The sequence below is a fragment of the Mastigoproctus giganteus genome, chromosome 6, assembly GCF_048544385.1.
Source record: "Mastigoproctus giganteus isolate SK-2022 chromosome 6, ASM4854438v1, whole genome shotgun sequence".
In the NCBI taxonomy this organism is placed as follows: domain Eukaryota; kingdom Metazoa; phylum Arthropoda; class Arachnida; order Uropygi; family Thelyphonidae; genus Mastigoproctus; species Mastigoproctus giganteus.
In genome coordinates this window covers 171,382,258-171,398,959 of record NC_143580.1, presented here as the reverse complement: position 1 = coordinate 171,398,959, position 16,702 = coordinate 171,382,258, and the positions used below count along the sequence as shown (strand labels likewise).

At 37.5% G+C, this 16,702-nt stretch overlaps 1 protein-coding gene across 2 annotated transcripts in view; it reads right to left on the bottom strand.

Annotated features, from left to right (window-relative positions):
• Positions 1-16,702, bottom strand: part of Tmem63 (transmembrane protein 63) — a 440,514-nt gene that overhangs the window by 176,146 nt on the left and 247,666 nt on the right. For both annotated transcript variants that reach the window (XM_090375486.1, XM_090375485.1), the window contains exon 15: positions 2,686-2,792. In XM_090375486.1, the coding sequence (XP_090231612.1) occupies positions 2,686-2,792 (107 nt within the window). The remainder of the gene's footprint in view (positions 1-2,685; positions 2,793-16,702) is intronic.

Here is a 16,702-nt window from a genome sequence, read left to right as displayed (position 1 = left end):
ATTCACAGCTTTTTTTCAACAGTGACCTGTACTTGTTAAGTAATTCTGCCGGTCTCCTACTCTTAATATCATTAGTGCCAACATCTACAGCTATATCACCTTTTGTGCCCTTAAAAGATGATATCCGCTCTACAACATCATCAACCTTTGCCCCTGGCAGACATACCCTGGTCCTGTTCCACCTATCCTTTTTACAAAGCATGTTCCCCGTTTCCCTGACAATAGAGTCACCAACAACCACTAGTTCCTGTGGGACCAGCGCATTCTGCCTTGGGGGTTGCCGCTGTGTTGTGTGATGAACAAGTGCAAGCTCTGGCGTTGATGTGGGCAGCTGAGAGCTTGATGGGCCCCTCAATTTAGATCCTTTGAGGGCATCCACCCTGTCCTTCAAGCTCTCATATAGGCCCATAACAACGCTGAATTGTCGCCTGATTTCTTTACACTCCTTACATTGCTCATACAAAGACATCCCCAATGGCAATATCATGTCCCGTACCCAATTTCTCCACAAACATCAAGCAAGCAGTGCATTTTAAAAGGCTGTGATTCAGAGGGAAACTGCCCCCCTCAGTTCTCCTGTGAGCCACAGCACTCCCATTTAGCTTGAGACTTTTGCTTTGCTGCTCTGGTCTGAGTCATGATTTTGATTTAATTTCAATCAAATTTCAATTTTAGTACAAAATTATAACCCTAAACTTGTATCCCAACACAGTTATAACGCTATATATATTTTTCAGTATCGCGTATTATCTACGAGTTCCATTTATATAACTTCCGTATCAAGTTATGTATTAATTAATTATGTTACATTTGTAATCTAAGTCGTTATATGTATTTAGTTAAAAAGTACAAATTAAAAGTACAATTTAATTGACAATGAAGTTTAACAAGATTAACAGATTTTACTGATTAATTGACAATATTATATTATATACTATACTATACTAAGCTTACTATCTAGTTTGGGATATAATGTTGCATCGTATAACAATGGCAGCAATTTACGAATGGCAAATCTACGGACACTTAAGTATTAATTAACTTATAAATGTCGCTGTCTCAATTCAGAATAAACTAAAGATCTTGACTAGGTCTATAAGCTACTTATAGAAAATAATTTAATGTAACAGTTAGTCGATAAAGTGGCTAAATATGGCTAAAAACTTCTAGTTCAGCGGAGCTGCAACTTGTAACACGTAGATTCGATACCCTTACCGATACTAAGTAATACCTACAAAATCTCTATCTAAGTTAAACTTTAAACTAAGTATCATAACTAGGAATATAAAGGAAATAAATTAATATGCCAATTTAAGCTAATAAAACAGAAAAAACTTCTCTATTCCAGGAGCAGTAAAAACTTCACCTGCACAAGGCTACTCTCGTTCGAATTAGTGTTGATAGGTTATCGATAGGTTATGCCTGGAGAGGAAGGAAGTGGATGAAATAGTCAACAAGAATTTAATAATATGAATTTGATAGTATAAAATTATTATATTAAAGAGGATAGTACTTAGCACTGATCCTTGTGGGACTCTTTCTGGTTATGGAAATGCCAAAACATAAGCATGCCGACATTCATCGGGGAAAGTGTTTTCTTTGAATATTCTGTTGTAGAGAAGTAACGGTGTCTTGAGGGCTGGTTCAGTAAGTTTTGCTATCATGATGTAATGTATTCAATCTGGCCCTGAGGCACTGAGTTTAGTGGAGACTAGAGAATGATGGAACTCTGACATTGTAAAGGAGAGATTGTACACAGCACTACCGGATGCTGAATTGAAAATTGATTGTGCTTTTTGTACCTGATTGCTTGTGTGCTTGAAAATGTGGGGAGTATGATATTGTAGCTGAATATTTCCATGAAGCATCTACCCGTAGTGTAAACAGATGAGGTTTTCTATTGTTGGAAACTTCATGAAGATGTTCCATGCTCTGTTCTTCTGTTTTTTAACTGCACTGCAATCTTCATTCCATTACACTTTTCAGCAGGCCAATATTTTTCTGGATTGTTTTGGAATTGCTTTGTCCGCTGCCTCCAGTATTCGGTTAGACATATATTCTACTGCCAGGTTTATGAGTGTTTGTTGGACCTGTTTTTCTACTAGTGTAGCTAGCTGCTTGTACATGTCCCATTTAGCTTTGGAAATGTTCCATTTGGCAATTAGGGAATAAACATGGGGAATGCTTGTATCAATGCAGCATATCAAAGGGTCATGATCCCTGCCAAGTGGATTACTGAAAATAGTCCACCCAAATAGAGGATATATGGTTGCTGAGCATAGAGAGACATCGAAAGATAAAGTGGATCCTGTAGAAAGGTGCGCTCCATTATTTAGAGTTATCAGATTGTGTTGATCAAGTAATTTTTCGATATTCTGTCCACACTTGTGGACAGAATATCGAAAAATACCTTTTTTTCAATGTGCACTAATTCAGACTGACTGCAGATAAATCAGCGATTCACATGTTAATATGTCTAGAAGAGTCACCAAATGAATTATGACAAGTCACAACTTGCTAAAACACTGAATTTTAAGATATACAATTAGCCCCCAAATCTTTTTATCACACTTCATATTATAATATGCAGTATATACACCTTAATAAAGTTTTGAAATTTTTGCCACTGCAAATAATATATAAGACAGTGAAATAAGAAGTAAGATAATGAAATAATAAACTTACCTTGTCCAGTGTGATAAAAACTGATCAGAATATGTAACTATAACAGGTAACAGTACTGACATCAGCCACATTAATAACGTGGGAAGAAATTCTGATAAAACAGGACTCTGTAACATACATTTTAAAATATTACATACAAAATCTTTTATGCAACTTTAACATACATAAATATATCTCTATGTTCTCAGTATATTCAGGACAGTAGACTATACTCTATGGTCCTGACATTGTCTCGCGACATTAGAGAACAAAAAATCTAAAGCCACAAGGCCTAAACTCAAAACTAATTTAAGTTTTTCAAGAAGAAGAAAGATATAAAGTGGCTCCTAAAACATCAGACAAATACTCCCCCAAAACTACCCTTTCTCCCTCAATATCATTTGAAATGTTCTCCAATAAAATTGTTCTAATTATTTCTATACTATCTTTCCTTTTGAAAGATATCGCCTCCTGCATAACAAACATCATACTCTTCATAATCATACACTCAAGGTGCAAAGAAGGATAACTAGAATAGTAAAGAATAAAGCAAATACCTGTGGCAAATAGCTTTGCAGAGTTAGCAACTAGACACTTTAGGGTTTGTGGGTTTAGGGTCTGTGTTTTATACACTTCACCTCACTGGCGAGTGAGGTGAAGTGTATAAAACACAGGAGTAGCAAAATGAATGAAAAAGGAATATTCTTACTGGCGAGTGAGACAAGAACAAGACAGCAGAATCATAAAATTTCAGTGAGGCCTACAAAGTTTACTTTGGACAACATACTGCAAAGCATTGGCATAAGTTGCCTGCAAATGTGGTTGAAGTGGAGAGTTTGGAGCAAATTCAAGGAGGAATTGGACAGGCAGGCACTTTCTGACAATGAGAATAATATGAGATATTTAAAAAAAAAAAAGATGCAGAATAAGTTTGTTTCCTTGAATCATTATGTCATTTTCATACTTATAGCCCCCCTTCAAAGATGATAAAGCAAGCTTTTACAGATTCGCCAACCCAGAATCACTTTAGCCATTCCATGTATCAAGAGTATTACCAGAGAGGGCAATACTCTTGATCTGGTTATCAGCAGTGATCATTTGCGTATTAAGAATTTGCAGTAAAGGAACCACTAGGTGGCAATGATACAGTGTACTGATCAAGGATTTACTTAAAGATATAATTACCATCAGGGGTAAAGAAAAAGGTTTTTGCTTCCATAAAGGTTACTACAGTGGTCTCAGACAGTTTTTAAATTCTACACAGTGGGACCAACTGATGATGTTACCAACAGCAAATTCAAAGTGGAAGCATTCAAAGAATTAATCGTGGAAGCTACTAAATGTTTCATACCTATTAAGAAATATTGTTCAAGGTTTAGGCCTCTATGGTTGTCAAATGAACTAATGAGACTGGTGGCAGAGAAGAAAAATGCATGGGATGCGTATAAATTATCAGGCGACACAGAAGCCTATGGCAGATATAAGCTAGTCTGTAATCAAGTCATAAAGGAGGTTAGGCAGGTGAAGGCAGATTACAAAAAATCTTTGGTAAATGATGCTAAGAAAAACAGCAAGAATTTCTTTACTTATATAAACTCCAAAAGGAAGGGGATGAATCAGATTGGTCCACCTGATATCGATGGTTCGACTGTTGATGATCCTGCTCAGATAGCTGATAATCTCAATGAGTATTTTGCATCTACATTCACACATGAGGAGTTATTAAGGGAGGAAAATCCCAGAAGTTCATCAAACTGTAATAGGGTGCTTAATGATTTTGTAATAACTGAGAGCAAAGTGGAGGAGAAATTGTTGAAGTTAAACATAAGAAAGGCACCTAGGGTGGATGGGATCTATCCAGTTATATTAAAGGAGGTGGCAAAGGAACTAAGCAAACCTTTAGCCATAATTATGAGAGCATCCTTGGACTCAGGGGAGGTCCCCACGGACTGGAGATGTGCAAATGTATCGCCAATTCACAAAGGGGGGATCAAAGGGTGACACAAGTAATTGCAGACCAGTTAGTTTAACTTCTGTTCCGGGTAAAATAATGGAATCACTGGTTAAAGATGCATTGCAGGATCATATAGACAAGACTGCAGCAATAATTCAAACCCAGCATGGGTTTGTTAAGGGAAAGTCTTGTCTGACAAATTTAATAGGATATTATAATGTGGTTACAAAGGAACTGGATGCAAAAAATAATTTTGATATCATATATTTGGATTTCAGGAAAGCGTTTGACACTGTTGTGCACGGAAGACTACTGTACAAATTGGAGCAGTATGGCATTAAGGACAAGTTGCTACAATGGATAAAAGGATGGTTGAGTGGGAGAAGACAGGGTGGTGATCAATGGATGCTGCTCTTCGTGGAGGACTAATCTTATTAGTGGAGTCCCACAGGGTTCGGTGTTGGGTCCACTGTTGTTTTGTATATTTATCAATTATACTGATGAAGGCATATCAGGCTTAGTGTCGAAGTTTGCAGATGATACAAAGGTTGACAGGGTTGTTAATGAGCGTAATGGCAGTGTGCTACTACAACAAGATCTAGAAAATTTGGGAAGATGGGCTGAGAAGTGGCAACTGAAATTTAACATTGACAAATGCAAAGTACGGCATTTGGGTAAAAGTAACTCCAGAGGAACGTACCAACTGTGTGGTACTCCACTTAGGGAGGTAGAAAACGAAAAAGACCTGGGAGTAATTGTGCAGTCAGATATGAAGTTTTCTGAACAATGCAGACAGGCTCCAAGAGCAAGTCATCGGGTTTTGTCAATGATATACAGGAATTTTGCTAGCAGGGAAAAGGAGGTGATTGTCCCTCTGTATAAGACAATGGTCAAGCCATGCCTTGAGTACTGCATACAGGTCTGGAGGCCTCATTTTAGGAAGGATGTAGATTTGCTTGAGTGTGTACAGAGAAGGGCAACAAGGTTGGTGAGGGAAATGAAGGGATCCTCTTACCAAGAAATGCTTAAATTCTGCAAGTTGCAGAGGCTGGAGACTAGGTACCTGTGAGGGCTTCTGACTGAGGTGTATAAGGCCTTGAATGAGTTGAGCATGCTGAATTCTGATGGAATTCTTCCACTTCTTCAGATTACGAACCTCAGGGGACATAAATTCAAACTGAGGAAAGACAGCTGTAGAACAGATTTGCAGAAATTTGCCTTTAGCCAGCGGGTGGTTAATTGTTGGAACAAACTTACATCTGTCGTTGTGGAAGTTAATAGGTTAAATGAATTTAAGGAGGAACTGGAAAAACATTGAGGTTATGGTTGTGTGATTTTTTTTTTTTTTTTTTGGCTGATACTACATAAGCTCATATGCTTGCTTTCTTGTATCACATGCTACGATTACTATTACAATGTCATTTTCCAAGGAAGCTATTACTGATCTCATGGCCCAATAAGCCTATATACAATTTATGTGGGAAGTTCTACCTAATGAAAAAGAGGATTAACTATAGAAAGCATGCTATCATCCCTCCTCTCGGACAGGGCCATGCAAAGGTATTTGGTGGCCCGAACCAAAAAGGTAACGTTAATAGACCCGTTCATTTATGTTGAGACAAATATATATTAAATGGAGCATATATTTATTAAGTATTAATTATTACAATATTTTAATATTATCAAAATATAATTATTAAAACATTATGTTTTGATAAATAGTCAAAACAACCACCTATAATAAACATTAAATGTTATCATCAACTTGGCACACAGAGGGAAATATACACAAATATGTTTTATGCATTTTAATATTATTATTAATAGTCAAAACAAAACAATCACCTATATAAGAAGTATAAATACAGGTCGACCATCACTAATCCGGTTCCACCGCTAATTCCCGACATAATTTCCGCGAACATAATTTCAAATTTCCCGGGTTGGCTCACCGACCTTCTGCTACTGTTTTGGTGGCATTGGTTGCAGTATGAGCTGTTGGCGTGAACTTGTAAACACTGGCAAACACTGGTTCCAATGCATAAAGGAAGTGCCTCTCTTGGTGTAAAGCGCAAACACCGTACATTGTTCATAACTGATAAAGTTGAACTTCTGAAACAACTCAACAGTGGTACGTATGTGAGAAGTTCAACCCTACTTAGTTCCAGCAATTCCTCTCTGTTCCTCTTATTTTAGCTTTTTTTTTTTTTTTTGTACAGACTTTCGGAAAAACACAACACAATATGATATGATGGATAATACAGTGCACTAACGAACTTTTTTTCACAAAATCTCTAATAATACTGGCAAACTTATTGTGACGTTTGAGAGTTTATTTTATCACAATTAGTTTTATTCCAGCACTCGCCACATGTGCAATAAACTAATCACAAATGACCTTCATATGTATGCCGTAATAGCGTCACACGTATGTAGCCGACACGACTTCTCAAGAAATAAAGTAACCTACTGGGCCACGTTGGCCACATATATGCAACATAAAAAACTCTTTTATTTTGATATTTTAAGCGAAAAAAACGACAATGCTGACATTACAATATTTATTTTAAAATTACTAATCAAATAATTTGCTAAATATTTTTTGGTCCCTGGGGAATTTTTTCTCTTAAATTACCTTGGCAGTCAACGTGTCAAAGGTAGGATGAGTTGGGTAAAGTGTATGTGCTAAAATAACCACTGGTGATCGGGCAAACTCACTAATCCGGCACCCCACAGGTCCCAATGTTACCAGATTAGTGATGGTCGACCTGTATTGTTCTCCACAAGAGGAATGGAAAAAGTTAATAATAATAATGAAATTGCAGGTACAAACAAGGTAGTAACCTTTAATAGCAACTACAGGTACAAAATTAAGGTAAACTAATGAATGGAATAAATTAAATTAAACAAAATAAAGCAAAAGTAGCTTTTGAGTCTGAGGGACTCTTCATTAGCTCGAACATAAACGTTAGTATGAAAAAAAAGAATGCCCAGGCATGGTCATGTAAGGCAAACAAAGCGTGACATGAGTGCAAGCAACAGTAGGGACAATCACTGCTTAGAACTGGATGCTTGTAGCTGCAAATGCAGGGCATGCAAATGGGGTTTGTGCCAACGTTTATCACATTGCAGGATAACCTGCCTCCACAATTGGATGTATGTACATACCTTTGTTGCAATTAAAATTACTATGACAACCAGATATATGGAGTGATTTGAGCCATACTTGTTAATGGTAATTGTGCGAGTGGTCGACGACTTCTGAGAGGACCAACAGTGTTCTGCAACTGCGGAGTGCTCTGGATCAGCAGATCAGATGGCCCTCTAGTGTTCTGATATTCGATCTTAAAGTCTCCTGGTTCCCCGACATAGTAACTACTGCAGTCATATTTGGACTGCAGTAGTTACTATTTAGTTACTAGATGCTTTACTCTGCTTGGTCTTTGTTTATTCCATTCTGTGAACACCACGGGATGAACTCTAATTACAGGAAGGGTTCCTCCCAATGTGCTGTTGAGTTTCAAAATGTCAAATGTGAGGATGAAAAGATCTGCAATTCAGATGTGTCTCTTGTTAGCATAGTAATAGCCGATTCCTAGTCCTTGTAATTTTTCAAATCCTAGCGTGATAGGTGCTAAAACAACAACACTGGCCGTAGGACTGTTGTGTGACAAATCTGTGTATTGTGAAAAAAAAACATATTGCCCTCCAACAACAGAGTATGCAAACATACTAAAAATGTAATATAAATTTCCCCACACTAGAATAAAATCACACTGATGTATATCTGTATTTGACACTGGTTTTGTTGAATATTTCACGATTATTAAGATATTTAAGTTATTATAATATTTCACAACTTGTAGAATTTTGCTGGACAGCAAAATTAGCAGAGATAAGGAGGTGATTATGCCCTTGCATAAAGCAATGGTCAGGCCACACCTTGAGCACTGCATACCAGTCTGGGGGCCTCATTTTACAAAGGTTATAGAGTTACTAGAACGAATGCAGAGAAGGGCAAAAAGACTGGGAGGGGAACAAAGGGGAGCTCTTACGAAGAAAGGCTTAAGTTCAGCAAACTGCAGTGTCTGGAGACTAGGTACCTGCGAGGTGATCTGATTGAGGTATAAGGCCTTGAATGGTTTGAACAGGCTCAATACTGATGGGATTCTTCCGCTTGCTCAGATTAAGATCCTGAAGGGGCATAGATTCAAATTGAGCAAAGGCAGTTGTAGAATAGATGTATGGAAGTTTGCCTTTAGCCAGCAGGTAGTTGATTGTTGGAACAGACTTCCATCTGTTGTTGTGGAAGTTGATAGCTTAAATAAATAAATTTAAGGCTGAACTAGACAAACATTTGGAGTGACCGGATGGGTGAAATGGGAAGGGTTTTTTTTTTTTTTTTGACTGATGCTGTATAAGCCTGCTTTCTTGAATCATATGCTTCAACTAATGCTATCTTTTATTTACTAATATTTCTATAAGCGTAGCATCAGTCTAAACAATACTCGGCAGCCATTCATCGGGTTGATAGAATGTGTTACTTTTAATTTTTAAAAAAATTGCTCATTTATTAATGAAATTCATTAATTATCTTGAGGAATAATTCTGTCTTCCAAATTTCATGGGTCTCTCTTTCAAGCTGGGGCCCCAATGCAGTTGCATTGGCTTTGTTACGCTACTGGTTGGTGCACTACACAATGTAGCCATGCTATCATTAGCACTCCTTTCCATATTTAATGATTGAATTTGAAAGGAACTAGGTCCGGAGTTCACATTCTTAATGATAGGTCCGACGTCAGATTGTTAATAAAATAATTAATAACAAAAAAGGCAATGCGGAATATTTACAAAATTATTTTATTAATTGAGAAAGGTCCAATAAAGCTTAATGAATTAAATTATTAAAACATAAAAATAAAAACATTTCAACTATTATTTTAAGGCTCCAAAATGCTTATCAAATTGTATTATTTTATCTACTAAATATCTTAAAAACATTTCAGTTTCTATGCTCTCTCGATTGGGGCCCCATAGATCGGAGGACCTGGTGTGGCACATCCAGTGCACCCCCCATTTCCATGGCACTGCTCCCAGAAGTCAACGGTTCAGCATTCAAACACCTTCCACTTTAAGAATAGCAGCATACAACATAAGTTTCAGACTTTATCTGGAAATAGTCTTCCCATTAATACCTATGTTAACAGAAAAACCTATAGACAGAGAGATCTCTCTCAATTACCATTCCAATTCCTACTCCCTCCCCCATACAAAGGGCCCTACTGCCAGTTTCTCTACTTTACTGCCAGTTACTTAACGGAATAAGTAAAATTCCTATTAACCTCAATTCATTCAGTTAAACTTATCTACACTTCAATGTGAAGTTTCTCTGTTCTGTCGCTAGAGATCTCTACATAACATAGTAAAAAGATGGATAAGTAGCATGCAGTGATTGAATTTTTCACTGCAGAAAATGTTCCACTGAATGACATTATGAAATGGTGAATAAAAGTTGCTTATATTCACGATTGCTTATATAAACATGAAGTACTCTTCAGCATTAGGCGTAATACATTAGACAGGGCAAACTGACTGACAAGCAACTGCACGTTTCACCTCCCTCCCTCTAACAACTGATGAGATTCTCTAAAATTGCATTAAGAATGTGATGAAAAAGAATTGCCATATTTCACAGCAGACAATAGCAAAAAAAACCTGCCATTTCACATGACATGAGCACATATACAATGATTGCTGATCATGGATACCAGAAGCTGTTTTCAAAAGGGGTTCTCCAAACACTTATCAAGAAACAGAAAACTGAAGATGGACATTGTAAAGAAAAGTTCTTGTGCAACATTTTCACAAGGATTTTCACAAAAACTGGGTGCATCATTTCAATTAAACAACACAGTCAAGAGAGTATGGAATACAATCACAAAGGTATGCCAGCATTAAAGTTCAAGAATACATTGCTGACAGCAAAGTCATGATCACTATCTGGAAAACTGATATGATTTCATATGAAATTCATGCCTACTGTAACCTTTAACATCATGTTGGATACTACAAGAACTAAAGAAACATATTCAGAGAGCTCATCTTGATATGTAGCATCAGCTTTTCTTCTAACAGAACAATTCAAGTGTATGAGTGATTGCAAAAATTCACCCCCTTAGTTTTGCCATCTTAGACCACTACCATACAGTTGAGACATGGCATCTATCTCTTCTCACAACTGAAGGAAGATCTGAGAGGTGATAACATCTGATCGATGTAGTAAAGGCAGTGGTGAAGTGTTATTTCTTAAACAAACAGTGCAATCTGTTCTGTATTAATGGTTTGTTTTTGTTTTGTTATTTGGTTTCTAGGAGCATTAACAACTAAGGCCATATTGCCCGGGGATATGCAGGGGTCATTCCCTGACCTTTCCGCATCCTCTGTATTTGGTGGTCTCGGGCTCGAACCCTGGTCTAATCAAGAAGCGTGTGCTATGCACTGCTGCTCCTGCCCACCTGGCTATGGAGGCGTCCTTTATTAATGGATTCATGAAACAACATAAATGTGGATGTGTATGGACTGCAGAAGTGATTATATTGAGAAGAAATTATATAACATTACAAGAAAAATATTATTTTTGTTTAAATGAAATATCTGTTTGGATTATTGAAAAAAACATTAGGAAACATTAATTTTCAGCACACTCTCACATATTCCAATCCCCCTTCCTAGGAGATTCGGGATGCGGTAATAGCATTTGCCATATAGTGCAAGAAAGCCACAGGCTTTCACTGCACCGAAAAAAAAAAGAAAAAAAAAGTAGTTAAGAAAATACAAATTATATGGTTCCCTCCTAACACAGGTAACTATCCAGTTGACCTATGAATTTATTCAAACTGTCAGCCTCAACTAACTTCGAGGGCAACTTATTCCAGCAATTCCAGCAAACGACTTGCTGGCAAAAAGAAAACTTCCTACAATCTAATGTATAAACCTCAACACTGTAATTTGAATTTATGGCACATAGTTCTAGAATTAGCATTAGTTGAGGCATGATGCAAAAAAGCAAGCTTAGAAAGTATCAGCCAAAAAAAAAAAAAAATCCCTTCCTATTTCACCCATCCGGGTACTCCAAGTTGTTTGTCTAGTTCAGCCTCAAATTTATTTAAGCTATCAACTTCCACAACAACCGATGGAAGTCTGTTCCAGCAACCAACAACCCACTGGCTAAAGGCAAACTTTCACACATCTATTCTGCAACTGCCTTTCCTCAATTTGAATCTATGCCTGCTCAGGTTCATAATCTGAGTAAGCAGAAGAATCCTATCAGCATTGAGCCTGCTCAAATCATTCAAAGCTATATACACCTCAATCAGATCACCTCACAGGTGCCAAGTCTCCAGATGCTGCAACTTGAAGAACTTAAGCCTTTCTTGGTAAGGTCACCCCTTTGTTCCTCTCACCAATCTTGTTCCCTTCTTTGTACTCATTCTTAGCAACTCTACATACTTCCTAAAATGACGCCTCCAGACCTGTACGCAGTATTCAAAGTGTGGCCTGATCATTGCCTTAATCAAGGAGATAATCATCTCCTTGTCTCTGCTATAAAAATTAGCATTAGCATTAATAGAGGCATATGATGCAAGGTTATACAGCATCAGCCAAAAAAAAAAAAAAAAAAAACCCTTTCCATTTCATCCATCCATTCGCTCAAAATGTTTGTCTAGTTCTGCCTTGAATTTATTTAAGCTGTCCACTTCTACAACAACAGATGGAAGTTTGTTCCAGAAATCAGCTGTATTCGTTGTATTCGTTCCAGCAGCTCTATATACTTCCTAAAATGAGGCCTCCAGACCTGTATACAGTACTCAAGGTGTGGCCTGACCATTACCTTATACAAGGGGATTTGGATGGTTGGTTGGTTGGTTGGTTTGGTTTTTAATGGCAGATTGGCAGCTGAGGCCATAATGCATACAAAGGGATAATCACCTCCTTATCCCTGCTAGAAAAATTCCTGTATATCATTGACAAGAACCCATGACCTACTCTGGCAGCCTGTCTACACTGCTCAGAAAACTTCATATCTGGCTGCAAAATTATTACCAGGTCCTTTTCATTCTCTACCACCCTGAGTGTAGTACCACGCAGTTGATACGTTACTCTGGGGTTACTGCTACTCATATTTTTTTTTTTTTTTTTTTTTTTTTTTATGAAAACCCCAAACACGAAAGGTATCAAAACCTATAGTACTTAGTACCGTGCATGGGTTGAAGGAGAAGTATGGGGGGAGGGGATGCCGGAAACTTTGCTCTAGAGACTAAACATGGGTTTAACCACTTCAAGCCTCCAATAAGCAAAGTGGTGGTATTTCACCGGTTGATGAAAGTCATCTATCACCTGGGAAATATGCAGTACTTTACATTTGTCAAACTTCAATTGCAATCTCTCAGCCTATCTGCTCAACTTTTCTAGATCCTTTTGCAGTAGCATACTGTCATTAGTTTCATTAATAATCCTGCCAACCTTCGTATCATCTGAAGACATTAGACATTAAGCCTGATATACCTTCATCAATATCATTAATAAATACAGAAAACAACAATGGGCCCAAGACCGAACCCTGGGGGATTCCACTAATGACATTAGTCCAAGAAGAGCAACATCCATTGATTAACACTCTCTGTCTTCTCCCACTCAACCATCCCTTTATCCATAGCAACAATTTTCCCCAAATGCCACACTGCTCCAACAGTCTTCCATGTGCAACAGCATCAAAAGCCTTCCTATGATCCAAGTATATGATATCAAAATTATTCTTTGTGTCCAGTTCCTTTGTGACCACATCATAGTAACCAATCAAACTTGTCAGTCAAGACTTCTGCTTAACAAAATCATACTAAGTTTGAACTATAACTGAAGTCTTGTCTAGATAATCCCGCGGTGTTTCTATAACCAGTGTATCCATTATCCCCAGAACAGAAGTTAAACTAACAGGTCGGTAATTACTTGTGTTACCCTTTGGTCCTTCTTTATGAATTACATTTGCACTTCTCCAGTACATGGGTACTGACCCCCAAGTCTAAGGGAGCACTCATGATTATGGATAAGGGTTTGCTTACTTCCTTTGCTGCCTCCTTTAATATAACTGAATAGAACCCATCCACCCATGCAGAGCTGTGCCAAGGGTGAGGTGAACGAGCCTCTTTCCTCAGGTTAAAAGCTGAAAGGAACGCCAAAAGAAAGATTAAATAATAGCCAACATTTTGATTTTATGTTTTGATTATTTCAATCCATTTATCAACTTGCTTTTGCAAGATGAAAATCTTTGTCTCACCACTGTACAGATACAGAGCTCTGTGCACCAGCGTTATATGGGATTGAATTTTACAACCCCACTGGTTGTAATTTCTACAACATCAAAAAAATATAACATTACTATAATTTCACTATTGCATAACATCAATTTAAAATTTTTTATTAAAATGTGTACATGTACCAGAAATGTATTTTTAATAAGTCATTTTTTTTTATTAATTTTTTTAAAAAAATATTTTAGGGGAGGGCACAATTTTTCATTCTTGTCTCAGGTATTAAAATGGTTGAAGATAAACATAAGGAAGACACCACAGGTGTCTTCCTTATGTTTATCTTCAACAATTTCTCCTCCACTTTGCTCTCAGTTCTTACAAAATCATTCAGCTCACTGCCACAGTTCAATACGCCTCCAGCATTTCCCCCCACCCCATGAATAAATGTAAATGCAAAATACTCATACAGTTTGTGAGCTAAGCAGGATCATCAAAAGTAGAACCATTGAAATCAAGTGGACCAATCTGATTCATCGCTTTCCTTCTAGAGTATACATAAGTAAAGAAGTCTTTGCTGTTTTTCTTTGCATCCTTTGCCAAAGATTTCTTGTAATCTGCTTTTGCCTGCCTAATGTCCTTTGTGACTTGATTACACACCAGCTTATATCTACTATATGCTTCTGTGTCACCTGTTAATCTATATGTATCCCATGCATTTTTCTTCTCAGCCAGGTAGGCAGGAGCAGCAGTGCATAGCACACGCTTCTTGGTTAGACCGGGTTAGAGCCCATGACCACCAAATACAGAGGATGCAAAAAGGTCAGGGAACGACCACCGCATATCCCCGGAGCAATATTGCCTTAGTTGCTAATGCTTCTAAAAACCAAATAACAACAATTTCTATGCAACATGTCTCATTAGTTATTCTGACATTCATTTAGGCCTAAATCTTGAACACTATTTCTTAGGTGGTATGAAAAACCAAGTAGCTTCCAAGATTAATTCATTGAATGCTTCCCATTTAGAATTTGATGTTGGTAACACAATCGGTTGGTCCCACTGTATTGAATTTAAAAAGAAAACTGTCTGAGACCACCATAATCATCTTTACAAAAGCAAAAACCCTTCCCTTTACCCTTCATGGTAGTTACCTCTTTGAGTAAATCCCAAATCACTACACTGTGATCACTGCCACCTTGTGGTTCCTTTATCTGCAGATTCTTAATGCATGAAGAATCACTACTGATAATCAGATCAAGAATATTACTCCCTCTAGTTGCTGCCCGAACATGCTGCTGTAGAAAACAATCATCCAATAAATCCACAAAAGTCTTGCTGGTATGTGAGTGACCAACCCAAAAGTTCCAGTCAATATCTGGAAAATTAAAATCCTCCATTATAAGACAATCTGATTTACTGGCCCACTCTATTTCTCTGTACAGTTGTTCATTATACTCATCTGAGTCATTAGGCCTATAACACACTCCTACTCTCAATTTTGCTTTTCCAGTGTTAATGTCAGACCAAACTGACTCAACACTGCATTGTCCACCCATATCAACTGGCTGCATTTCCTTAGATTTTATGTGTTTCTTAACTAATAGCATAACCCCTCCTCCCTTTCTATCCTGTCTATCTTTTCTGTACACATTTTATTCCCCAAATTCCAATTCTGCATTCCTTAGTGTGTCACCACATCTCTGATATCCCAACAATATCTGCCTTTGATTTTGACCAACACCTCAAATTCATCAAATTTATTTACCAAACTCCTAGCATTGGTGTACACACAAGTAAACCTGCACCTGTTCTTATTCTTAAATATAAGAATAGGTGCAGGTTACCCTAACACAGCCCAGGTATTTACCTATTCTGCAATGACTCATAGCAATCTCTGAAATTCCTCGCACCTTGTTTTCCAGGCTGTTGCTCATTCCAATAGAATCACTTTCACCTCTGCCATTGGCTACTGTGAATCTATTTATCCATATATCCTCCTCCAAGCTAACAGTTTTCCGACCCACCTAACACTGCCTCGATAGCATCAGCAAATATTTTTGCACTCTTTCTATTTAAGTGTATCCCTGTAGAAGCAGTCTCTCCTGTTAACAAGCATAGACCAGGCTGAAAAAAAATTCTACCCCATGAGCCTTGCACAAATTCTCTAGGGCCACATTGATTGACAAGGCTTTCATCATATACTCCTTCCTATCATGTCTGGGCTGAATTACAGACACTTTCAAATTCACCCTAACTCATGGCTTTTTTTCAACATTGACCTATACTTGTTAAGTAATTCTGCTGTTTTCCTACTCTTAATACCTTTAGTGCCAACGTGTACAACAATATCACCTTTTGTGCCTTTAAAAGATATCTGCTCTACAATGTCATCAACTTTTGTCCCTTGCAGACATACCCTGGTCCTTTTCCAAAATTTCTATATATCATTGACAAAACTCCATGACATGACCTGCTCTGGCAGTCCATCTGCACTGGTCAGAGAACTTCATATCTGACTGCACAATTACTCCCAGGTCTTTTTCATTCTCCACTTCTCTGAGTGTAGTATTACACAGTCGGTACGTTTCTGTTGGGTTACTGCTACCTATATGCAGTACTGTAATTTATACAGGGTGTCTCAAAAATACATGGCATAACTTCAGGAATGAGTTCCTCATATTTAGACAATAAAAATATTTTATATCAACATAGTTCCGGAAATCCTTGGTTCCCGAGTTATTAACTGGAATGTCTTATCTCCTGCAGGTGATTTCCT